Below are 25494 nucleotides of genomic sequence, written 5' to 3'. Positions count from 1 at the left end.
ATTATTATTATTATTATTATTATTATTATTATTATTATTATTATTATCTAACACAGTGATGGCGAACCTTTTAGAGACTGAGTGCCCAAACTGCAATCCAAAACCCACTTATGCCTCGTCCAGTGCCGGGTGGGTGTGGCCCATTGGCTGGGTGTGGCCAATTGGGTGGGTGTGGCCCATTGGCTGGGCATCGCTGCGGTGGTAACGGCAGACTGGGTGAGAAAGTTCAATCAATCAATTCCAACTTTGCAAGATTTTTTTTCCCGCGAGAAGTTGAAATTGACTGATTGAACCTTTTTTTTTTTTTGCACACGGTGGTGGAGGCCTAAAGCGAAAAGGTTTTATAAAACCCAGCTGAAGGCCTAGGACTGGGGCGATGGTGCGTGTACCCACAGAGTGGGCTCTGAGTGCTGCCTCTGGCACCTGTGCCATAGGTTCGCCACCACTGATCTAACAGATTGATTGCTTCATTTTAGAATGTGTGTTAGCAGAGCCTTATTCCAAACAGCTTTCCAGGCAAGACCAGGTATGGAAGCTTGGAACCAACTTCTAGCAGAGGTAGTGGGTCAAGCATCATTTAACTGAGTTAAAAAATGCTTTGGATAAACACATGTCCATCATCCGACCAAAATAAAAAATTAAAAAATAAATAAAATGTAACAATAATAATTAAAATAATAAATAAATTTAAAAGAAAACAAAAAAGGAATAAACTGAAAAGGGCAGACTAATAATAATAATAATAATAATAATAATAATAATAATAATAATAATAATGATGATGATGATGATGATGATGATGATGATGATGTAGGAAAAAGAAGGAATATTAGGTATGTTTGCCGCTTTCAGTTATTATAAGAATAATAAAGATGGGATTTAAAAAAAATCTAATAAATAAATAAATTAAACAAACAAACCACGGTTTGCCATATGGTTATAAACCCCGGCTGAACCTTTGTCATAGCTAACTTTGGTATTTCATAGCCAAAGGGATTTTAAATTCAGGTCTATCTTCTCGCCTGTCCATTTGGGAATAGTGAAAACCGAACTGAATGAAAGCATTTCACTAAAAACTCTTCACCACAGATTTAATTAAAGGCATGAAAGTATCTGAGGTTATTTTTAATTCCTAAAAAAGTGCAAGCTGTTTTTTTTTTTTTAATCAGTTGGGAAATAATATGTTGTAGGCTGAATCCAAGTCAGTCTGTCTGGTGGGAGACGAGCTTTTCGCCTCAAAAGTCAGTTGATGAAATAAACTTTCTGTCTTCCTAATATGGCACTTTCAGGACCTCCCTCTGCCTCAAACACAACACAATTATTCAGAGACACAACAGCTGCCTATCAAAAGCGTTAATGTCCTTTGGCTGCACGGTGAATTGGTGAATCGTTTATGTCTATTATAAACCAGTTTATTGTGACTGCCCCTTGCCCCCCTGCAGCCATTTGGATGATGCCATAAAGCTCTAATTATCCCCAATAAAAGTCCCTAAACACCCTGTTGGTCTGGTAGAACACAATGAGGAGTAAGAAAGCATAAACTAGAAACTGTAATGAGTTTAGGACCACTGGGCATTTGAATCTGGCAATCTTTTACTCCTCTGGCTTTAGGAAGCCAAAATGGGTGCCCTCAAGTCCAACCTCACTGCCTGCCTCCCAGGATATGAAAATCTGAGTTGGGAGAGCCCAGAAACACATCAATATTATTAAGGTGACCAATTGTCCTCCTTTAGGGAGGACAGTCCTCCTTTTGTAAATTCTGTCCTCTCTCAAAAAGTGTCCTCTTACATGTCCTCCTTTTCGATATTTGAAGACTAATCTCTGTAAATCTCCGTATTCGATCGATGCCGATCCGATCCGTTGCATGTGATGTGACGTATTTGTATTTGACATGACAGTTCGTCAAGGCTCAGTACAGTGCGGCGAGACGCGATTGTGAGACGCATGCGCTCCGCACAGGAGAATTGTTTTGAGAGAGTGCGCCATGTGCAAGAGTGCGCCGCATGCAAATGGCTTTGTTTACTTCTTACCGAAACACGACACGGCACACATGCACGCACTAGACTCACTTTTTTTTTCTTCAATTTATTTGTGTCCTCCTTCTCATTGTAAAAAAGTTGGTCACCTTAATATTATAGGGTCTCCTGCTTGAGCATGGGGTTGGACTAGAAGGCCTCCAAGGACCCTTCCTACTCTATTATTCTATGTTCTATGATTAAGTAGCAGATACACATCAATGGTGCTTCTTGTCCTACCCTCAGGTGCTTTGGAGAATAGATTGAGCCTCTCTTCTCTCTGATAGCCCTTCAAGATAGAAAGACTACTGTCGTGGCACTCCTAGTCGTTCTCTTTATGAGGCTACTGTGTTTCCTCGAAAATATGGCTGGGCTTTATATTAATTTTTGCTCCAAAAGAGGCATTTTAATCGGAAACACAGCTGGTAATATTTGGTTTTAATTCGGCTTTTATCGGGGTTTATTTTTTGTATTTCTGTATTTTTGTATTTTGTATTTTTTGTATTTTGTGTATATTATTTGTTTTTAATATGCTGTGAACCGCCCTGAGTCCTATGGGAGAAGGGCGGTATACAAATTAAATTATCTATCTATCTATCTATNGAGCGTCCTGAAAAATCATGCTACGGCTTATTTTCCAGTTGGGTCTTATTTTTGGGAGAAACACGGTATTTCCCTTAATTGTTCATTGTACAGTTTTGCCTGCAAACCCCAAATCATCATTCTGGCTCTTCTCTGCACTTTTTCTAGAGTCTCAACATCTTTTTTATATCATGGTGACTAAAACTGGATGCAGTATTCCAAGTATGGTACTATCACTTCACATTATCTTGAAACTACCCTTCTGTATATAATAATAATGATGATAATGATAATGATAATAATGATAATGATAATAATAAAAATAGAGTTGGAAGGGACCTTGAAGGTCTTCTAGTCCAACCCCCTGCTCAGGCAGGAAACCCTATCCCATTTCGGACAAATGGTTGTCCAGTCTCTTCTTAAAAACTTCCAGTGTTGGAGCATTCACAACTTCTGGAGGCAGGTTGTTCCACTGATTAATTGTTCTAACTGTCCCTAACCGTGGTTATAATCATAATCACGATTATCCCTAATCATGGAGAGTTTGCATGAGTTTGTATGGAAAGCTCTTAGCTGCTATACTTAGGTGGTCAATAAAGCTTCATTTCAAGAAAGAGAAAGATGGCAGAGTTATCTCTGGTCGACTTGTGATAAAGCAAAGAAATACTGGGATAAGATTCATATTTTAATACAGAAGATTCTCAAAATGAATATAAAAATCAAACCGGAGATTTTTCTTTTAGGTCTAATGGATAAAGAACTTTTTAAAAACATTGGAACTTTGTTGTTATACATGTTGATTTATTTACCCTCAAAAATGGAAAGATACTCTTAATTCCCACAATGGGCTAAAAAAACCTGATGGAACTAGCAGAGATGGCCAAATTAACAGCTCCAATCAAAGAAAAGAATACATTCAACTTTGTTTGCTTCCGTACTTGTTCTTCAGATAGTGAAAAAAAATGAAGCTTTGACTTTGGGATTTGCTGCTTGGACACGTTTGTTGTTATAGAAATGGCTAATACATATTAAGTACATAAAAGTAAAAAGTTGAGGCTGTAATGTTATTATTTTATTCTACTGTACTGAAAAAAGTTGGAAGTCAATGCTTCCCCCCCCTTTTTTTCCTCCCCTTTATCCTACACTTCTCTCTCCCACCTTTTCCCTTCCTCATTTTTCCATTTTCAGTTGTATTTTAGATTCCACTATTTTCATTTTCAGTTGTATTTTAGATTCCAATAAGTTGATTAAAAATTATTGATTAAAAACAAGAGAGAAAGATGGCTGGATAGATCACTGTTGGGAAACACCTAGTCCTCTTACCTAAAAAACAAAATCCCTAACTCTGGTGTCTCTGAGTGGTTATTTATTTATTTATTGATATTTATTTATATTTTATGATATTTCTACATTGCCCATCACACTTGCGTGCCTCTGGGTGTTTCTAACTTTCTAACTGGTTTGTATTGAAGAAGGTGATCACATGACCCCAGGACACCACAACCGTCATAAATATGAGTCAATTGCCAAGCATCTGAATTTTGATCGTGGGGATGCTACCACCGTTGTAAATATGAAAAACGGTCATAAGCCACTTTTTTTGGTGCCATTGTAACTTTTAATGGTCACTAAATGAACTGTTGTAAATCGAGGACTACCTGTGCAACTGCACATAGAAAGCAGATCGCTGAAATGAGAGGATTTGCAGCGACTAGGGGTGCACGATGCATTAAAAAACAGAGTTGGACAGTTCAGTTCAAAGGAAGGACATCTCAGATTATCGAGAGAGATTGAGAGAACGACAATTTACAGAAAGCCCGATGCCAATCTTAAGGCTTGTCTGAATTCATAAATAACAATGAGCCTTGATGCAAAAGTCGAATGGGATTCACATAAGCAGATTCTTTGGATGACGTGGGCTGTGATTTGCAAAAGCGGTGGGCGAGTAAGTGGGTTCACTTTTTTTAAAGGTGTTTGTTCTTTGTTACAAACAATTCATACTCTCTTCAATGAGCTCATTAGCCTTTCAGCAAGGCGTTATTTTCTCAGTGGCTTTCACATCATTATCACTGCCATTCATCCCTTTATGTCCAACCTTTAGACAAATGTCTCAACGACACCCGAGGGGGCATGACAGCGATGGCTCAGGGGATAAAGACAGTGAGCTTGTCAATCAGAAAGCTGACAATCCAGATTCAAGCCCCCAGCCCTGCACAACAGGTAAGTTCCCGTTACTTGCCCCAGCTCCTAGCACAGGGGTAGGCAACCTTGGCTCTTTTATGACTCGTGGACTTCAACTCCCAGAATTCCTGAGCCAGCCATGCTGAGGAGAAATGGAGAGGTTTCCATGCTGAGCCATGCTGGCTCAGGAATTCTGGGAGTTGAAGTCCACGAGTCATAAAAGAGCCAAGGTTGCCTACCCGTCCTAGCAGTTTGAAAGCATGCAAATGCGAGTAGATAAATAGGTACCACTTCAGTGGGAAGGTAACAGCGTTGCGTGCGCTTTTGGTATATAGCCATGCTGGCCACATGACCACAAAAATTGCCTTCGGACAACGCCTGGACAGGGAAAACCTTTACATTACTCAATACCTGAGGAGTTTCTCAACCTCAGCCAACTCCCAGGAATTCTGGGAGTTGAAGTCCACACATCACGTTGCTGAGGTTGGAAAACCGTTTTTTAGGCAGGGGATGATACAGCTCAAACACCATTGCTCCCCCCCCTTGAGAAAGAAGTATTAATGCACTTGGAGGAACCTGAAGGATTGTAAAAACAATCACAAAGCAAAGCTGGCTGAGGAATTCTGGGAGTTGAAGTCCACGAGTCATAAAAGGGCCAAGTTTGAAGACCCCTGCTTTAAGTCAAGGGCTAACCTATGCCTTTAACAATGTCATAACAAGTTAGCCAATAGGATCCATGAGCTGATTTGCTGGAAAGTTCTTCCTCCTAAACTTTTTTAAATGTAGCAACGGATGTATTTAAAGCAGGGGTCTGCCTGAGGAATTCTGGGAGTTGAAGTCCGTGAGTCATAAAAGGGCCGAGTTTGAAGACCCCTGATTTAAAGCATATAAAGTCTGTATTAGGGATTGCATGTCATGATAAATAGCACACATAAAGGCTCCAGATGCCACAAGTTATCTTAGCTTAGATCTGCACTACTACCGGTAGTAGCTTTGAACCTCTGGATCTTCAGCTCCTTGTTTGTAAAACCAAGTCCCTAATATACTGTGGTGGTTGGAATGATAAACATAATAAAGATGGCTAGATTGCCTTTGCCATAAATAAACGACGCCCTTCTTCTTCTTTTTTTTCCTGTTCTGGAGGATGCTACAAAAATGTATTAAGTATATACTGTATCAATAAAAAAAGTCCTAAAGTTTCTCCTCTGATTAAAATCTTTCTGTGTCCTGCCAATGCAGATAACTTTTAATGAGTTGCAATTGTTTGGAACGAAGGTGGGCGGAGAGTCTCCTGCCAATCTACTGTTTGAGGCACACTATTAAACAGTTAAGGAATTTAGTGCTCCAGACCAAAAAAAAAACCCTCCTACAAAACCAGTGCAAGGACAGTTCAAATCCCAGCATGGGGAATCATCACTGGGGTCAGAAAACAGTTGGCGTGGATTGATGGAAATTAAGTATAGGCCCCCTCAATCAATCCTGGTTCACATGGTGCATGTGAGGATAATCTTAACAGAATTAAGAGAGTTGGAAGGGACCTTGGAGGTCTTCTAGTCCAACCCCCTGCTCAAGCAGGAAACCCTATATCATTTCAGACAAATGGTTGTTAAAAAGTTAAAAACTTCCAGTGTTGGAGCAGCCACAACTTCTGCAAGCAATTTGTTTCACTGATTCATTGTTCTAACTGTCAGGAAATTTCTCCTTATTTCTAGATTGCTTCTCTCTTTGGTTAGTTTCCATCCGTTGCTTCTTGTCCTGCCTTCAGGTGCTTTGGAGAATAGCTTGACTCCCTCTTCTTTGTGGCAACCCCTGAGATAATGGAACCCCGCTATCGTGTCACCCCTAGTCCTTCTCTTCATTAAACTAGACATACCCAATTCCTGCAACCGTTCTTCATATGTCTTAGCCCCCAGTTCCCTAAACATCTTTGTTACTCTTCTTAAAGCTGGGGAATTTCCAATGATGATGCTGAAAAAGTTTTCAGAGCATCTACACTGGGATATCTTGAAGCCCACGTTTTCTGCGATGGAAATGGTGCATGCATATTACAGAGAATTAACCTTGCAATTTAGAGCATTAAATCAAGGGTTTGTTCTATTCATTCATCAGGGATTTAATGGATCTATTTATTTGCAGCTCTTTTCTCATGTGTTCGTATAAAGAAAAAGAAACAAAAATGTACCAAAATTAGGAATGATACACATTTGATTCTAAAATGCACATATGGGTGCCCTTCATGACAAGGTATGCGTTTTCATATGCAATACGCATTTGTGTATTTGTGGGTCTGTGCATAGGTGTGAGATCACCACAGATGGGGACTGCAGCCAAGAAATTAAAAGACGCTTGCTCCTGGGGAGAAAAGCTATGGCAAATCTAGAGAGCATACTAAAAAGCAGAGACATCACCCTGTCAACAAAAGTACGTATAGTCAAGGCCATGGTTTTCCCAGTTGCAATGTATGGCTGTGAAAGTTGGACCATAAGAAAGGCTGAGCGCTAAAGAATTGAGGCCTTTGAACTAAGGTGCTGGAGAAGACTCCTGCGAGTCCCCTGGACTGCAAAGCGATCAAACCGGTCAATCCTAGAGGAGATCAACCCTGACTGCTCTTTAGAAGGCCAGATCCTGAAGTTAAAACTCAAGTACTTTGGCCACCTAATGAGAAGGAAGGACTCACTGGAGAAGAGCCTAATGCTGGGAAAGATGGAGGGCAATAGAAGAAGTAGACGACAGAGAATGAGGTGGCTGGATGGAGTCACTGAAGCAGTTGGCGTGAGCTTAAATGGACTCCAGAAGATGGTAGAGGACAGGAAGGCCTGGAGGAACGTTGTCAATGGGGTCGCGATGGGTCGGACACGACTTTGCAACTAACAACAACAAGATGCAATATTAAACTAAATAGTTCAATGGTCCTTTGGCACAATATAAAGCAATAAAATAATGTCCTCATTTCCCAGAAAAAGACCATAGTAATGGCTCATATTTCCTTGTAATGTTTATAGTATTTCTTACCTTCAGTTGATGACTGAGAGTCTTCAACTCTTTTGTAAATTAACTTTTGAGGCTGTACAGTCAGCAACAAAGGATAGATGCTTACTGATTCATGCTCTAGGCCTAGATCACATGAAGTATTAATAACACTCTATAATGACTTGGTAAGACCACACTTGGAATATTGCATCCAGTTTTGGTCGCCACAATGTAAAAAAGATGTTGAGACTCTAAAAAGAGTGCAGAGAAGAGCAACAGAGATGATTAGGGGACTGGAGGTTAAAACATAAAGAACGATTGCTGGAATTGGGTATATCTAGTTTAATGAAAAGAAGGACTAAGGGTGACATGATAGCAGTCTTCCAATATCTAAGGGGGCTGCCACAAAGGAGAGGGTGGTCAAGCTATTCTCCAAAACACCTGAAGGCAGGACAGGATGTAACAAATGGAAATAATCAAGGAGAGAAGCAACCTAGAACTAAGGAGAGATTTCCTGACAGTTAGAACAATTAATCAGTCAAATGACTTGCCTACAGAAGTTGTGGGTACTCCAACGCTGGAGATTTTAAAGAAAGAGATTGAATAACCATTTGTCTGAAATGGTGTAGAGTTTCCTGCTTGAGAAGGGGGTAATAATAATAATAATGATAATAATAATAATAATAATAATAATAATAATAATAATAATAATAATAATAATAATAATAAAAAAAAAACTTGGAAGGGACCTTGGAGGTCATCTAGTCCAACCCCCTGCTCAGGCAGGAAACCCTATACCATTTCGGACAAATGGCTGTCCAGTTTCTTCTTAAAAACTTCCAGTGTTGGCACATTCACTGCTTCTGGAGGCAGGTTGTTCCACTGGTTAATTGTTCTAACTGTCAGGAAGTTTCTCCTTAGTTCTAGGTTGCTTCTCTCCTTGATTAGTTTCCATCCGTTGCTTCTCGTCCTGCCTTCAGGTGCCTTGGAGAACAGCTTGACTCCCTCTTCTTTGTGGCAGCCCTTGAGATACTGGAATACTGCTATCATGTCCCCCCCTTGTCCTTCTCTTCATTAAACTAGACATACCCAATTCCAGCAACCGTTCCTTATACGTTTTAGCCTCCAGTCCCCTAAATCATCTTTGTTGCTCTTCTCTGCACTCTTTCTAGAGTCTCAACATCTTTTTTACATCGCGGTGACCCAAAACTGGATGCAGTATTCCAAGTGTGGCCTTACCAAGGCATTGTAAAGTGGTATTAATACTTCATGTGATCTTAATTCTATCCCTCTGTTAATGCAGCCTAGCACTGTGTTGGCGTTTTTGGCAGCTGCAGCACACTGTTGGCTCATATTTAAATGATTGTCCACTAGGACTCCGAGGTCCCTCTCACAGTTACTACTATTGAGCAAGAATTCTGTTCTGTGACTCTGCTAAAGTAAAAGGGAGAGAAAGGAGGTATAGTGGGCCCGAAGGCCTAATCTTAATGCCCTTTCTACCCCCTGTGAATCAAATGGATGTTGGTTAGCACAATCCCAGCAGCCTCTAATAGAGAAGACAAAAGAACATCCCAGGACAACTCTATAGATGCTGAAGGAAGATAGAGGGCACTTCAAAGATACCCAGGATGGTCCAAACCCCCATTTTAATTGTCAATTAAGGATGCATAACTGGGGAGAGGAGAAAAACAAATCCACGACAACCCCCAGACACCATGCTGGTGTATTATTGTAAAGCCAAGCGGGAGAAACACTGAAAACAGCTGATTTTTGCTGACAATGTGTTCATAGGGCATCTTGTAAGCAATCAGACCTCGACAGAAGGGAGCAGGCTCCCCACACTGGCACTAGCATTGTCAGGACATTCCACCTCAAGGGTCAGGTTGTGGTCAGTGGGAAGAGGGAACCAGATGAAGACAAGGGCTGGAAAGCACATTCAGATGTTTATGTGTCTTCTCCAAACGAGCCAGGCTGACTTTTGTCTGCATTTGCCAGGGTCTGATAAATCACAAGACCTATTTGTCACTTGCAAAAGGCCCTGCTAAAAGTTAGGCCAGGAGCTTTGTATTTCCTAGCTTGTCCCATAGGTGCTTTTCCAAAGGACCACTGAATGTTCTTGTGGGTTTTTTTATCTTGAAAACATTTCACTTCTCATCCAAAAAGCTTCTCCGGAAATAAAGAAGCTTTTTGGATGAGAAGTGAAATGTTTTCAAGGAAAAAAAAAACCCCAAGAAAGTCTAGTGGCCTTTTGGAAAAGCACATCTGGGACAAGCATGACTGAGAATCTCCACTGATATTTCCTAGCTTATACTTCTCCTGCTTTTCACACAGTCTTAAGAAGGTGTCTCTTGGAGAAGGAAAATAAGATTGCCCTGATAATAGGGTTGTGGCTTCTAGTCTCTAGTCTAGTTTAATGAAAAGGAGTTGGGGTGACATGACAGCAGTGTTCCAATATTTGAGGGGCTGCCACAAAGAAGAGGGTGGGTCAACCTATTCTCCAAAGCATCTGAAGGCAGGACAAGGAGCAACAGATGGAAACTAATCAAGGAGAGACGCAACTTAGAACTAAAGAGAAATTTCCTGCTAGTTAGAACAATTAATCAGTGGAACGACTGGCCCACAGTTGTTAAGTTAGTAACACACCTTTGTTAAGTGAACCTGGCTTGCCCATTGACTGCATGTCAGAAGGCTGCAAAAAGTGATCACACAACCCCCGGGACACTGCAACTGTCATAAATATGAGTCAGTTGCCAAGTATCTGAATTTTGATCACGTGACCACGGGGATGCTGCAACGGTCATAAGTGTGAAAAACGGTCATAAGTCCCTTTTTTTCAGTGCCGTTGTAACTCTGAACAGTCACAAACTGTTATAAGTCCAGGACTACCCGTATTCTTTTCTCACTGATGGTGACACCATCCAAGGACAATCTCAAGGTGAATAAAATCTGTAGACATTATTACCTTTACCTTGGAGATGATCAGAACTGAGTAGGGGCAAAGGCAACCGAGATTGGATAAGGATTGACAATGGGGTCAGCACACTATTTTTTTATGCTAGTATTCTTTTTGGCAGACTCGTGGGTGAGTGGACAACACTTCGTTCATCAGTGAGAAATACCTAAAGACAAATGGAGCACCAAGCTGGTTGGATCCAACTTTATGTTCTGTGTAGTTTTCCACAAAGAAAGTAAGTTTTTGAGTCCATAAAACCTTATGCCACTATTGGCATAAGGAATTACTGAGTCTGCCATTTGCACCTCTATAACTATCTGGTTTGGCACTGCAACCAAACAAGATATTCAATGGATAATTAGAACTGCTGAAAAAACAATTGCAACCGGCCTGCCTTCCCGTGGGCGACCTATACAATGCACGAAAGAGGGCTGTGAAAATATCTACAGACCCCTCGCATCCTGGACATAAACTGTTTCAACTTCTTCCTGCAAGACGACGCTATTGCACACCAAAACAACTAGACACAAGGATAGTTTTTCCCACCATGCTGTCACTCTGCTATACAACTAATTCCCACAACACTGTCCAACTACCTACTAGGGCTGTATTACTATTATTCTTCTCATCTTTTCTATTACCTATTTCCTTATCCTCTTATGACCATAACTTTGTTACTTATATCTTATGTTTTATATTAATTGTTTTATTTAGTATCCCAGTATGATTTATGCTGATTATTTAGTATCCTATGACTATCACTAAGTGTTGTATCTTGTGGTTTCTGATTAATGTATCTTATGATGATTATGATCATGATTTATCACTAGTTGCTTGTATGTACACTGAGAGCTTATGCACTGGAGACAAATTCCTTTTGTGTCCAATCACACTTGACCAATAAAGAATTCTATTCTATTCTATTCTATTCTATTCTATTCTATTCTATTCTATTCTATTCTATTCTATTCTCAATAAAAATTCTATTCTATCCCATCCCATCCCATCCCATCCCATCCCATCCCATCCTATTCTATTCTATTCTATTCTATTCTATTCTATTCTATTCTATTCTATTCTATTCTATTCTAATTTCATTCTCTTCTGTTCTATTCTATTCTATTCTATTCTATTCTATTCTATTCTATTCTATTCTATTCTATTCTATTCTATTCTCACCCCTATTTCTTCTTCTCTTTAGACTAGCCAAACCCAAGTTCCACAGCTGTTCTTCCTATGATTTAATCTCCAGGCCTTTGATCATCTTAGTTGCTCTTCTCTGGATTTTTTCCAAAGTCTCAATTAGTTGAGGTTTATTGTTTTAAATGATTTTATATGGTGTTTTTTTCCTTCAGTTTTTCATCGTGAGGCACCACGAGTTGATTGAAAGAAGGGCAGCTATATGAATGTTTTAAATCGATAAAAAAAAGTAAATAAATTTGAGGACAGCAGCCCTGTAAGGAATTCTGCATCATTTCTAGCCTGTCTGGTGGCCTCCAGTTCCAAGGTAGGGTTGGCTTGCATGCCTGGCCTTTCCCTCCACCCCCTTTTAAAGAGGGTGGGGCCCTCAGGGGATGCTTCATTGTTTAAGGAGTCAGTGGTGGAAGCCGACATGAAAAGGCTGGTGACCCCACACTGACCCCCTTTCAACCTTAGTGCTTGTCAGAGGGCTGATTTTGCTTTCGCTCAGGGACTTTGGTGTGTAGATTACAGGTAGAAGAACAATGTGGATTGTTCTTTGCAACAATGCTGGGTGCTGCACACCACTCCCTGCAGATAGCTTCTCTCCAGATTAAGCTGAGTTCTGCCTTTGTCCTTTTTACTGTATCTAATTTAGTTGTGCCACCAGTCCTTCCAGACAAGCCCCTTGGGTCCAAAGGAGAAAATTGTTATCGTGCATATGGGACCCTCCGCTTATTTCGTCCTCCTCTCGAAGGAAAAATACTTGCGCCAAGAAAAAGAAAAGATTGTATTCCAACAGGTACTCTCTACCTCTTCTAGGGCAGACCTGACTAAATTTGAAGTACGGGTAGTCCGTGACTTACAACCTTTCGTTCGAAGTTACAACGGCACTGAAAAAAGTGGCTTAGGACCATCTTTCCCACTTACGACCGTCGCAGCGTCCCCATGGCCACGTGATCAGAATTTGGACGCTTGGCAACTGGCTCAGACTTATGACGGTTGCCGTGTCCCGGGGTCATGCGATCGCTTTTTGCGACCTTCTGACAAGCAAAGTCAATGGGGAAGCCAGATTCACTTTACAAGCATGTGGCTAACTTAACAATTGCAGTGATTTGCTTAATAACTCTGGCAAGAAAGGTTGTACATTGAGGAAAACTCACTTAATAACCGTCTCGCTTAGCAATGGATGGAAACTAATCAAGGAGATAAATGGTATAGGGTTTCCTGCCTGAGCAGGAGGTTGGACTAGAAGACCTCCAAGGTCCCTTCCAACTCTGCTATTCTATTCTATTCTATTCTATTCTATTCTATTCTATTCCATTCCATTCCATTCCATTCCATTCCATTCCATTCCATTCCATTCTATTCTATTCTATTCTATTCTATTCTATTCTATTCTATTCTATTCTATTCTATTCTATTCCATTCCATTCTTACTCTACTCTACTCTCCTTCTATTCTATTCTATTTTGGTCACCATATCACAAAAAAGATGTTGAGAGTTTGGAAAAAATTCAGAGAAGAGCAGCAAATATGATCAAAGGCCTGGATACTAAAACATACGAAGAACGGCTTCAGAACTTGGGTTTGGCTAGTCTAAAGAAAAGAAGGAATAGGGGAGACATGATAGCAGTGTTCCAGTATCTGAGGGGCTGCCACAAGGCAGAGGGGGCCAGGTTGTTCACCAAAGACAAGAAACATTGGTTGGAAACTGATCAAGGAGAGAAGCAAGCTGGAATTAAGGAGAAACTTCCTAACAGTGAGGACAATTAACCAGTGGAACAGCTTGCCTCCAGAAATCATGGACGCTCCATCACTGGAGATTTTTAAGAAGAGACTAGACATTCACCTGTCTGAGACGGTATAGGTTCTCCTGTTTGAGCAGGGGGCTGGACTAGAAGACCTCCAAGGTCCCTTCCAGCTTTGTTCTGCTCTGCTCTGCTCTGCTCTGCTCTGCTCTACTCTACTCTACTCTACTCTACTCTACTCTACTCTACTCTACTCTATTCTATTCTATTCTATTCTATTCTATTCTATTCTATTCTATTCTAATGGAAATTGTGGGCTCAATTGTGGATGTAAAGTGAAGGACTACCTATATCTGTTTTTCTGTATTCTGACAAGACCAAGGGGTTACAGCACTTCTGGTCAGTGTAGCTCTAGATTATTGATTGGTTATACTTTCTCCTGTAGCTCAGTGTTTCTGAACCTAATCAACTTTAATATGGGGAGAAAAATAAAGTTTACATCTCTGCTAAATGATAAAGCTGACTGGATGCCTTGGGCTGCTTATTCTTTGGCAGCATTGACACAACACGCTCAACGTGATTGACTCAAAGGTTCTTTTATCAGCATTCTTCTTCAGATGAGAGAAGAAGCTTCTTGGATGAGAAGCTAAACATCTTCAAGGAAAAGCAAAGAAAAGTCCAGTTGCCTTCTGAAAAAGCACCTTTGAGACAACCATAACCTGGATGACTGAGAATCTCCGGAGACGCTCAACTTGATTATTGTATTGATCTAAATTTCTGGCTTTGTCTACACAACTTTAAATCATAACTTAGGAGAGAATACATGCCAAGTTACAAAACAAGCTAATCACAAGGAATATAATGTACACTTAGCGTGCTATGAGAATGCAACCACCAATATTTAATGTATCTGATTGGACCTATTGTGTGAATGCAGCCACTGTGTTCCCACAGCACATTTAACTGAGGCAATGTGTTGTAGACAATGGCATCCATACTAAACCTTTAAAAAAAAGTTAAAATGACAATTAGGACCAGGGACAGCACCCAATTTCTGATCATGTGACTATGGGGACACTACAGAAGTTGTAATAGCAATAGCAATAGCACTTAGACTTATATACCACTTCATTGTGCTTTACAGCCTTCTCTAAGTGGTTTTACAGAGTCAGCCAATTGCCCCCAACAATCTGGGCCCTCATATTACCGACCTTGGAAGGATGGAAGGCCGAGTCGACCTTGAGCCGGTCAGGATCGAACTCCTGGCTGTGGGCAGTGAGTTAGCCTGCAGTGCTGCATTCTAACCACTGCACCACCATGGCGCAGTGTGTGGACCAGTTGTAGATTATTATTTTTCAGTGACACTTTGGTCACTAAACAAAGGTTGTAAGTGGAGGAGTACCTGCAATCAAATCCCACCCCTTTTTTATACAGATTGTTATATTTTACTTCTGCATGGATGCCAATGATTGTAGGAACGCCAAAACTAGACAACTACTTCACCTCAACTAGACTCCTTCATGCACTGAGGTAATTAAGTCTGTTCAGACAATTGTTTGCAAGAACATCTAAACCCGGTCAATTAAATCCATTGTGTCCACCCTGTTGAAAGAGTAAGAGGTGAAAAGCAGGTCTAAAATAGTCTGTCACAGGACTATTCCTAACACTGATTGGTTGCAGTGGCTCAAATGCCACTCACTATTGGCTGCTTGATACTATGAAGTCTTACCTGGAATCTTATGGTACAAATGCTCATTAGAAACCAGATAGAGCTACAAAAAGTCAGACAATCACTAAATGGCAGCAAAGAGGTGTGGAAAATTCATAATTCCTGCTATCGGTTTTGATTACGTAGATTTTTGAAGCCTACAGCATTAAGGGTAGGCACTTCCCAGAAATGGAGGACTTTTATGTCCAGAATTGTAGTTCTTTGCTCAGTTTGAGAGATGGTGGGCCATCACAACCAACAAGAATGAACAAAGAACGTAGAATAATGGAGTTGGAAGGGACCTCACCATTAGGAAATGGAGAGGTTGCCACAAAGTGGAGAGGGTTCAATTTATTTTCCAAAGCACCAGAGAGAAGGACAAGAAACAACGGATGGAAACTAATCAAGCAGAGAAGCAACCTGGAGTTAAGGAGAAACTTCCTAACAGTGAGAACTTTTAACCACTTGAACAGCTTGCCATCAGAAGTTGTGGGTGCTTCATCACAAGACGTTTTTAAAAAGAGACAGGACAGTCACTTGTCTGAAATAGTATAGGGCAGTGGTGGCGAACCTATGGCACGCGTGCCACAGGTGGCACACAGAGTCCTCTCTGTGGGCACGTGTGCCATAGCCCCAGTCCTAGGCCTTCAGCTAGGTTTTATAAAACCTTTTTGCTTTAGGCCTCTGCCGCCGTGTGCAAAAAAAAAGGTTCAATCAATCAATCAATCAATCAATCAATTTCAACTTCTTGCTGGAAAAAAAAAGATCTCGCAAAGTTGGAATTGATTGATTGAACTTTTTAGTCCTACCCAGTCTGCTGTTACCACCACAGCTACGCCCACCCAATGGGCTACGCTCACCCAATGGGCCACACCCATCCAATGGGCCACGCTCATCCGGCACCCGACGATACATAAGTGGGTTTTGGGTTGCAGTTTGGGCACTCGGTCTCTAAAAGGTTCGCCATCACTGGTATAGGGTCTCCTGCTTGAGCAGGGGGCTGGAGTAGTCCCTTTCAGCTCTATTCTGATTCTGATTCAGCTACACTATTTCTTAAAAAAAAATTCTCCTTAGCTCTAAGTTGCTTCTCTCCTTGGTTAATTTCCATCCATTGTTTCTTGTCTTGCCTTCAGGTGCTTTGGAAAATAGTTTGACCCCCTCGTCTTTGTAGGAGCCCTTCAAATATTGAAACAGTGCTATCATGACTCCGCTGGTCCTTCTTTTCACTAGACTAGACAAACACAATTTCTGTAACCGTTCTTCTTATGTTTTAGCCTTCAGTCCCCTAATCATTTTTGTTGCTCCTCTGCACTCTTTCCAGAGTCTCAACATCTTTTTTACATTGTGGTGACCAGAACTGGATGCAGTAGTCCAGGTGTGGTCTTATTGAGACTTTGTAAAGTGGTACTAGAACTTCACATGATCTTGATTCTGTCTCTCTATTAATGGAAATGCAGCTGCTTAGGGGATGACTGGATGGTGTGTATTGTCGGAAGAGGGCCAGTGTCTCACACCTCACTGACCTGCCATAGGATAAAACAGTGTGACTGGAAGACAATATATGTCACTAAGCTCCTTGAAAGTGGGAGATAACAGTTACAAAGAAATAACAATGCAAACCAAGTTGTATTCTCTGTTCCTTCTTATTTCTGCATTGTTTGGGTTGTAAAATGAATGTAGAGAGGAAAATAGCCCCTTTCAATCTCTTCCTTTCTAGACGGAAAACCCCAAATCTCTCCTCATAGGAAAGCTGTTCCAGCCACTCGATCATCTTAGTTGATCTCCTCTCTAGTTCCACAATCTCCTTTTGGAGGTGCAGTAACCAAAAGTGCACGCAATACAGTGCACTTGACCGTAAGGGAGTCTACCCATTACATTTGTAAGTCGTGATACAAAAAGTCATTAATATCAACAGCACTTAGACTTATATACCGCTTCATAGTTCTTCACTGCCCTCTCTAAGCAGTTTACAGAGTCCACCTATGGCCCCCAACAATCTGATTCCTCATTTTACTGACCTCAGAAGGATGGAAAGCAGAGTTAACCTTGAGTCGGTCAGGATCGAACTCCTGGCAGTAGGCAGAGTTTGCCTACAATACTGCATTCTAACCACAGAGCCACCACGGCTTCATTAAGTGAATGTCATGGTCCTTAAGCAGACCAATGGTTCAGCAGGGGCATGGTTTTGCTGAAAACCCGAAGCAAATGTTGGTTTTAGGAAAACTATCATAAAATGCGCTCACGTGAACGTGAGACACAGCAAACAGCTACAAATGTGGTCATGTTACTGAGTGCCCAAAGTTCAGTCACAAGATTGAGGGAGGGGGGAGAAGAGGGCGAGTACAACAACCATCAGAACCTCAGGTCCGTCATAACTTTGAGCAGTCAAAGTTGGTCATAGGTGGAGGGCTACCTGTATTCCAGATGTGGTCATACCACAAAATGTTAGTGGCATCTCTATTTTCAGTGCCTTTCCTCAATTCTCCCTAACATGCTGTTGGCTATTTTTGCAGTTGGCTGTTTTTGTACAGCCTGTGTTGACATCTTCATTCAACTGTTTACCATTATTCCAAAATCTCTTTTTTCAACAATCACCGAAACAAGAAGGGAAACGTCAGAAGTTGGCTGGGGATACAATTTTCAAGAAAAACAACAATATCTTTAAGGGGGGGAAACTAAAGAGGAGAAGAAAGCTTCCGAACTGGTGAACATCTCAGTAGAAACAAAAGGCAGATTATATGTTAGGAGGCCGGAAAAACTATATCAGCAAGAGAGAATGAACTAGAAATCAGAGGTAGGCAACCTTGGCTTTTTTATGACTCATGGACTTCAACTCCCAGAATTCCTGAGCCAGCATGGCCCAGCATGGAAACCTCTCCCTTTCTCCTCAGCATGGCTGGCTCAGGAATTCTAGGAGTTGAAGTCCACGAGTCATAAAAGAACCAAGGTTGCCTACCCCCAAACTAGATGCTAGAACAGAGGTTCTCCACATAATAGAGGTAGTTCTCAACTTACAACAGTTCATTTAGTGACTGTTCAAAGTTATAGCACTGAAAAAAGTGACTGATGACCAGTTTTTACACTTGTGACCATTGCAGCATCCCCATGGTCACCTGATCAAAATTTGGATGCTTGGCAACTGGCTCAGACATATGACAGTTGCAGTGGCCTGGGGTCATGTGATCCCCTTTTGTGACCTTCTGACAACTAAAGTCAATGGGGAAGCCAGATTCACTTAACAACCGTGCTACTATCTTAACAACTGCTGTGATTCGCAACTGTGGCAAGAAAGGTCGTAAAATGAGACAAAATTCACTTAACAACAGTCTTGCTTAGCAACAGAAACTTTGAGCTTCATTGTGGTTGTAAGTTGAGGACTACCTGTACAGGTAGTTGTTAAATGAATTTTCCCCCATTTTATGACCTTTCTTGCCGCAGTTGTTAAGTACATCACAGCAGTTGTTAAGTTAGGAACATGGTTGTTGAGTGAATCTGGCTTCCCCCCACTGACTTTGCTTGTCAGAAGATCGCAAAAGGGGATCACACAACCCTGGGACACGGCAACCGTCATAAATGTGAGTCAGCTGCCAGGCATCCAAATTTTGATCACGTGGCCATGGGGATTCTACAACAGTCTTAAGTACGAAAAACAGTCATAAGTCGCTTTTTTCAATGCCGTTGTAACTTTGAACGGTCACTAAATGAACTGTTGTATGTCGAGGACTGCCTGCAATGTTTTCCAGCACCTGCCGCTTGTAAAAAGGGTAACCACCTCTGACCTCTTTTGCAAACAGGAGATACTAACTCTGACTTACCTGGCATTTTGCTGGGCGGAGAAGAGCTGGGTTGAGCGTGGTGTGGTGACCCATGGGACAGCAAGAGGTTCATGGTGTGAGGCTGACCCGTGCTGTAGGCATCCATGGCAAGCTTTTGCCGAAAAGCTTCTTCTTTCCTCCGGTTTGCAAACCAGTTGTAGACGCGGACTTCTGTGACCAGATTTGAACCCAAGCCGTGTGCTTTAGAGGGTGACACACCCCGCTGGAGGCATTCTGCCCTAGAGGAGAGAATTAAGCAAATTCCTAGAGAAAGGTTGGTTGGACCCCCATGTTGGACTAACACAGGAGGAGAACTTGCTAAGAACATTGCCAGGTTAAAAAATTGGTCTAACTAGCTCAATATTAATAAGAATAGAATAGAATAGAATAGAATAGAATAGAATAGAATAGAATAGAATAGAATAGAATAGAATAGAATAGAATAGAATAGAATATTTAGGATAGGATAGGATAGGATAGGATAGGATAGGATAGGACAGGACAGGACAGGACAGGACAGGACAGGACAGGACAGGACAGGATAGGATAGGATGGAATCTTTATTGAGAATGGACTGGACTGGACTGGACTGGACTGGACTGGAATAGAATAGAATAGAATAGAATAGAATAGAATAGAATAGAATAGAATAGAATAGAATAGAATAGAATAGAATCTTTATTGTCACTTTAAAGGTACACTAATCAGCATACATGAAAATGAAATTGTGTTCCATTCAGCTCACAAAAAAATACCATTATGCATATATCCACACATACACGCATATATGACAAAGAAAAACATCACTGTCTAGTTTGAATGTATACATATGCATGGTGGGGGGAAAAAAAGAATCCTGCGAATTTACAAGACAGATGGAACAAGGAACAAAGTTGTTACAGAATCTAGTAGTTCTGTTATAAATACTTTGAAACCTCCTCCCAGAGGGGAGCAGTGTTATTGTTATTCTGATTTGCAGCATCTCTCTATGGTTTTTGGCCAAAAATGAAAAGTCTAAAAAAGAATGTAGGCATTGAATTAGGAATTATTTGTATGCAAGGATACTCCCTACCCGCAAGAGCCTGTCTTCACATCACAAAGACTGCAATAACAGAATTCAGTAACTATTTTCACATGATGTGTCCGCATGATACTGGTTTCATCTCATCCTCAGGTCACAGCTGAAGCAGGTGGGCTAACATTTATTTTATTTAAATAAGTAGGTAATGATGCCTAATTAAAGCACAGCTCTCAAGATTTATTTTATTTATTTTTCTCCCACCTTTATTACTTTATAAGTAACTCAAGGTGGGGAACATGTGTAAAACTCCTTGTTTCTCCTATTTTCCGTGCAACAATAATCCTGTGAGGTGGGTTGGGCTGAGAGAGGGACTGGCCCTAAGTCACCTAGCTGGCTTTCATGCCTAAGGCAGGACTAGAACTCACTATCTCCTGGTGATTGGCCCAAAGACACCCAACTAGCTTTCATGTCTAAGGTGGGACTAAGGTGGGACTAGAACTCTCAGTTTCCTGGTAATTGGCTTAAAGTCATCCAGCCAGTTTTCATGCCTAAAGAGGTACTAGAATTCACGATCTCCTAGTTTATAAGCCAGCACCTTAATCAGTACACCAAACTGGCTTCCACTTAAGATTGTATAGGAGCACACAGACTTTCAGGTTCTGACATTCTTAACGTGGTGAGACTTTGTAGAAGGAAATATGAGGTAGTCCAAGGAGATAAAAAAGCAAATTAATAAATCTAAATAAAAAATAAATAGTGGTTCTCAAAACCTTATGCCAAGTACTGCCACACACCTTCTCATTTTTTTAGTGTGACTGCCTGGGGAAAAATCAAGAAATTAAGCAGATAAATAATAATAAAAAACAGCAAATGTTAAGGGTATGAAATCTGCAGTGGCTGAATTCCGCCACCAAGCTAAATCTTAAATCCAAGTTAGCAAAACTCAATTGTGTGTTCATCTAAGACAGGAGTCTTCAAACTTCGCCCTTTTAAGACTTGTGGACTTCAACTCCCAGAATTCCTCAGTCAGGCATGCTGGCTGAGGAATTCTGGGAGTTGAAGTCCACAAGTCATAAAAGGGCCAGGTTTGACGACCCCTGATCTAAGAGATGATGTCCACATTAGGATTTAACAATAGGCTCAAACAATGGCCAGATTCCCACAATACACTCAACTGAAAATCACCCAAATCCCATTTTAAGCTAAGTTTTGTGCAAACCTAGCCTCATTTGACACCAAGGACCACAGGCATTAAGCCAATTAAAGTATGCTTATTATTTAATATTGCAAATCAATGTTGCAAGTATCTGATTAATTTAGCTGGAGAAATCAGTTTGGTTGTGACTTTCACACTTGACTAGAAACATTTCTGAATTTCTTTTGGGTTTGAATCAGTGGAGCAGTGCTTCTCAACTTTGGCAACTTGAAGACGTGTGGATTTCGACTCCCAGAATTCCCCAGCCAGCCAAGCTGGCTGGAGTATTCTGGGAGTCAAAGTCCACACGTCTTCAAGTTGCCAAGGTTGAGAAACACTGCATGGAGAAAGTCACAAAAAGACCAATATTGCAATAAATTCCAGAAGACAGAATTTTTGTCTCTACCTGCTGCATTCCTCTCAAGCCTAAGAGGAAGTTTAAGCATAAGTGTGAAGTTTAATTTACAGGCTGCTTTTCTTGCTGTTGATTCTGCCCTGCGTTGTGGGTATTTCAGATTCATCCTTTCTAAGGTGTGGGATACAGGTACTTATTTACAACAGCTCATTTAATGACTTACAACAGTCCATTTAATGACCGTTCAAAGTTACAATGGCACTGAAAGAAGTGACAATTTTTCATACTTATAACCGTTGCAGCATCCCCATGGTTACGTAATCAAAATTCAGATACTTGGCAACTGTCTCATATTTATGACGCTCGCGGTGTCCCTGGGTCATGTGATCCCCTTTTGCGATCTTCTGACAAGCAAAGTTAATGGAAAAACCAGATTCACTTAACAACCTTGTAACTAATTTAAGAACTGCAGTAATTCCCTTAACGAATGTGGTGAGAAAAGTTGTAAAATGGGGCACAATTCACTTAACAAATTTCTCACTGAACAACATAAATTTTTGGCTCAATTGTGGTTGTAAGTTGAGGACTACCTCTATTTCTGAGAATTATTAATTATTAATTAATTATTTCTTAATCTTAATCAAAGCTGGTCAAATTCATTTTGAAATTCAATGGTGAAAAAAGTAAGGTTCTACATTTAGGCAAGAAAAACCAAACGTACAGGTATAGTATGGGGGGTACCTTGCTCAATAGTAGTAACTGTGAGAGGGATCTCGGAGTCCTAGTGGACAATCACTTAAATATGAGCCAGCAGTGTGCTGCAGCTGCCAAAAAAGCCAACACAGTGCTAGGCTGCATTAACAGAGGGATAGAATCAAGATCACGTGAAGTATTAATACCACTTTACAATGCCTTGGTAAGGCCACACTTGGAATACTGCATCCAGTTTTGGTCACCACGATGTAAAAAAGATGTTGAGACTCTAGAAAGAGTACAGAGAAGAGCAACAAAGATGATTAGGGGACTGGAGGCTAAAACATATAAGGAACGGTTGCTGGAATTGGGTATGTCTAGTTTAACGAAGAGAAGGAAGAGGGGGGACATGATAGCAGTGTTCCAGTATCTCAGGGGCTGCCACAAAGAAGAGGGAGTCAAGCTATTTTCCAAAGCGCCTGAAGGCAGGACAAGAAGCAACGGGTGGAAACTAACCAAGAAGAGAAGCAATCTAGAACTAAGGAGAAACTTCCTGACAGTTAAAACAATTAACCAGTGGAACAACCTGCCTCCAGAAGCGGTGAATGCGCCAACACTGGAAGTTTTTAAGAAGAAACTGGACAGCCATTTGTCCGAAATGATAGGGTTTCCTGCCTGAGCAGGGGGTTGGACTAGATGACCTTCAAGGTCCCTTCCAACTTTACTATTATTATTATTATTATTATTCTTTTAAAACAGGACCTTTAAATCAGTTGCACTAAGATGTGGAATAATCTCCTAGCCAATACACACACACACACACACATATGTACAGGTACATTCAATCCTCGCACTTAACAACTATGAGTAGTGTGTATGGAGTTTTTCAGTCATCCAGGTCATGGTTGTCCCAAAGGTGCTTTTTCAGGAGGCAACTGTACTTTATTTTTTGAAGATATTTCACTTTTCATCCAAGAAGCTTCTTCAGCTCTGACTTCCCCACCATCCAGTCAGAAGCTTCTTGGATGAGAAGAGAAAAAAGAGAAAAAAGAAAGTCCAGTTGCCTCCTGAAAAAGCACCTTTGGGACAACTATGAGTAAGAGGTAGGTTTTGGCAAAACTGATGTAAAACACACTCATGTGACTCATGGGATGGTGCAAACAATCATAAATCTGGCTGTTCTGCCAAGTGCCCCAAATTCAGTCACCTGACTCTGGAAGGGGCCCAAATGTCTGAACTTTGGAACTAGGCCCTAAGTAGCCCTAAGTAGTCGATCCAGTGTGATTTCAAATGGTCATATCACGTCAAGGATTACCTATACTCAAAGCCTGCACAAATTGTGACCACCATATTGAACAAATTCAGTGAAGCAATTATTCTCTTGATCTTGTTAAGCTTCAAGTGCATGTTGGGAAACTGTCAGCTAGGCTGGAAGAAGGAGTCAAGTGAGGGCCTAGCTTAGAGTCCTTGCACAGCCACAAGTGGCATAAATGTGACCTCCCCCAAGAACCACAAAGCCTATCTGGTCATTCCCAGGGGAAGGCAAGCAGTCTGGGGAGATTCTTGTAACATAGGTAGAAGCCAATAGAGTTGTTTACTTCAGCTATTTGCAAGTGCCTGTGATTGCTCGTGCCTGGTAGTGTTATGTTTCCTTTAATGGCAAGTGCAGACTCAAATTGTGCTGGCTTCTTACACATACACACACACACACACACACAGAGAGAGAGAGAGAGAGAGAGAGAGAGAGAGAGACAGACAGACAGACAGACAGACAGACAGAGAGAAAGACAGACAGACAAAGATAGAGAGAGACAGAGAGAGAAAGGCAGAGAGACAGAAAGAAAGAGACAGACAGACAGAGACAGAGGAGAGAGAGAGATAAACAGAGAAAGACAGATAGATAGAGAAAGATAGAGACAGAGAGAGACAGAAAGAAAGAGAGAGAGAGAAGAGAGAGAGACAGAGAGAGACAAAGAGAGAGAGAGAGAGAGAGAAGAGAGAGATAAACAGAGAGAGAAAGACAGACAGACAGAGAGAGAAAGAGAGAGAGACAGAAAGACAGAGACAGAAAGAAAGAGAGACAGAGACAGAGAAGAGAAAGAGATAAACAGAGAGAGAAATACAGACAGACAGAGAAAGATAGACAGAGAGAGACAGAAAGAAAGAGAGAGAGAGAGAGAGAGAAGAGAGAGAGAGATAAACAGAGAGAGAAAGACAAACAGAGAGAGAGAGAGACGGAGAGAGACGGAGAGAGAGAGAGAGAGAGAGAGAGAGAGAGAGAGAGAGACGGAGAGAGAGAGAGAGGAGAGAGAGAGATAAATAGAGAGAGAAAGACAGACGGAGAGAAAGAGAGAGAGAGAGAGAGAGAGAGAGAGAGAGAGTTGTTTGCTTAGTTAGATGGTGAGGATAGCAGGTTCTTTTCCCTTTGACCCAGAACACGCTAGCCCCTTCACACAATAGAGATTTTGGTTTGGAACAACAAAAGCTGCAATCTCTGCCAACAAGCTGTGAGTGATTTGATGCAGCAGCAGGAGAAGAAAAAAAAAGTCTCTTTTGTCCAGAGTTTTTTTACCTGTTGCATTCCTCTACCAAGGCTTCCCTCTCTTCCTTGCTGGGGTTCTTTTGCCGGTCGTAGGCCTGGTACAAGATCTGCTGGGAAGCAGGACCCCACTTAAAGCGATTGCGTCTCATCTTCTTGCTGGGTGTTTCAGCACAAGAGTCGTCTATCTGGCCCACACCCTGGTTTTGCTGGTTAAATTCTGGAAAGAGAAACAGCAGCTGATCTTGACTGCCTTTTTCTGTCATATTTCCAGAACCCTGGACTGTCTGGTTGAATTCTGAAAGAGAAAGGAGTAGATTTTTCATTGGGCCTGTCGGTAGGGCTGTGCAACACACACCTGTAGGAAGAGATTCAGTTGACTTTAAGGAACGTCTCGGGGCAAGAGAACCAGATTTCTTTGCCTGTATGGTTGGGTTCAACCAGAGGTCTTCAAACTGGGCCCTTTTATGACTTGTGGACTTCAACTCCCAGAATTCCTCAGCCAGCATGCCTGGCTGAGGAATTCTGGGAGTTGAA

The 25494-nt window shown here is 41.3% G+C and overlaps 1 protein-coding gene across 2 annotated transcripts in view; it reads right to left on the bottom strand.

The window, feature by feature from the left end:
- The window catches only part of HNF1B (HNF1 homeobox B), a 94346-nt gene that overhangs the window by 28026 nt on the left and 40826 nt on the right, over positions 1 to 25494 (bottom strand). The window contains exons 3-4 of one of the 2 annotated variants that reach the window (XM_015828486.1): positions 24991 to 25255; positions 19155 to 19393 (exon numbers count right to left, since the gene is read on the bottom strand). In XM_015828486.1, coding sequence (XP_015683972.1) covers positions 19155 to 19393; positions 24991 to 25255 — 504 coding nt within the window. The remainder of the gene's footprint in view (positions 1 to 19154; positions 19394 to 24990; positions 25256 to 25494) is intronic. The other variant, XM_015828488.1, reaches the window with a different exon arrangement.

This window comes from Protobothrops mucrosquamatus, unplaced genomic scaffold (genome assembly GCF_001527695.2).
Source record: "Protobothrops mucrosquamatus isolate PMUCROS unplaced genomic scaffold, P.Mucros_1.0 scaffold4562, whole genome shotgun sequence".
Taxonomy (NCBI): domain Eukaryota; kingdom Metazoa; phylum Chordata; class Lepidosauria; order Squamata; family Viperidae; genus Protobothrops; species Protobothrops mucrosquamatus.
This window is presented reverse-complemented; position numbering and strand designations above follow the sequence as displayed.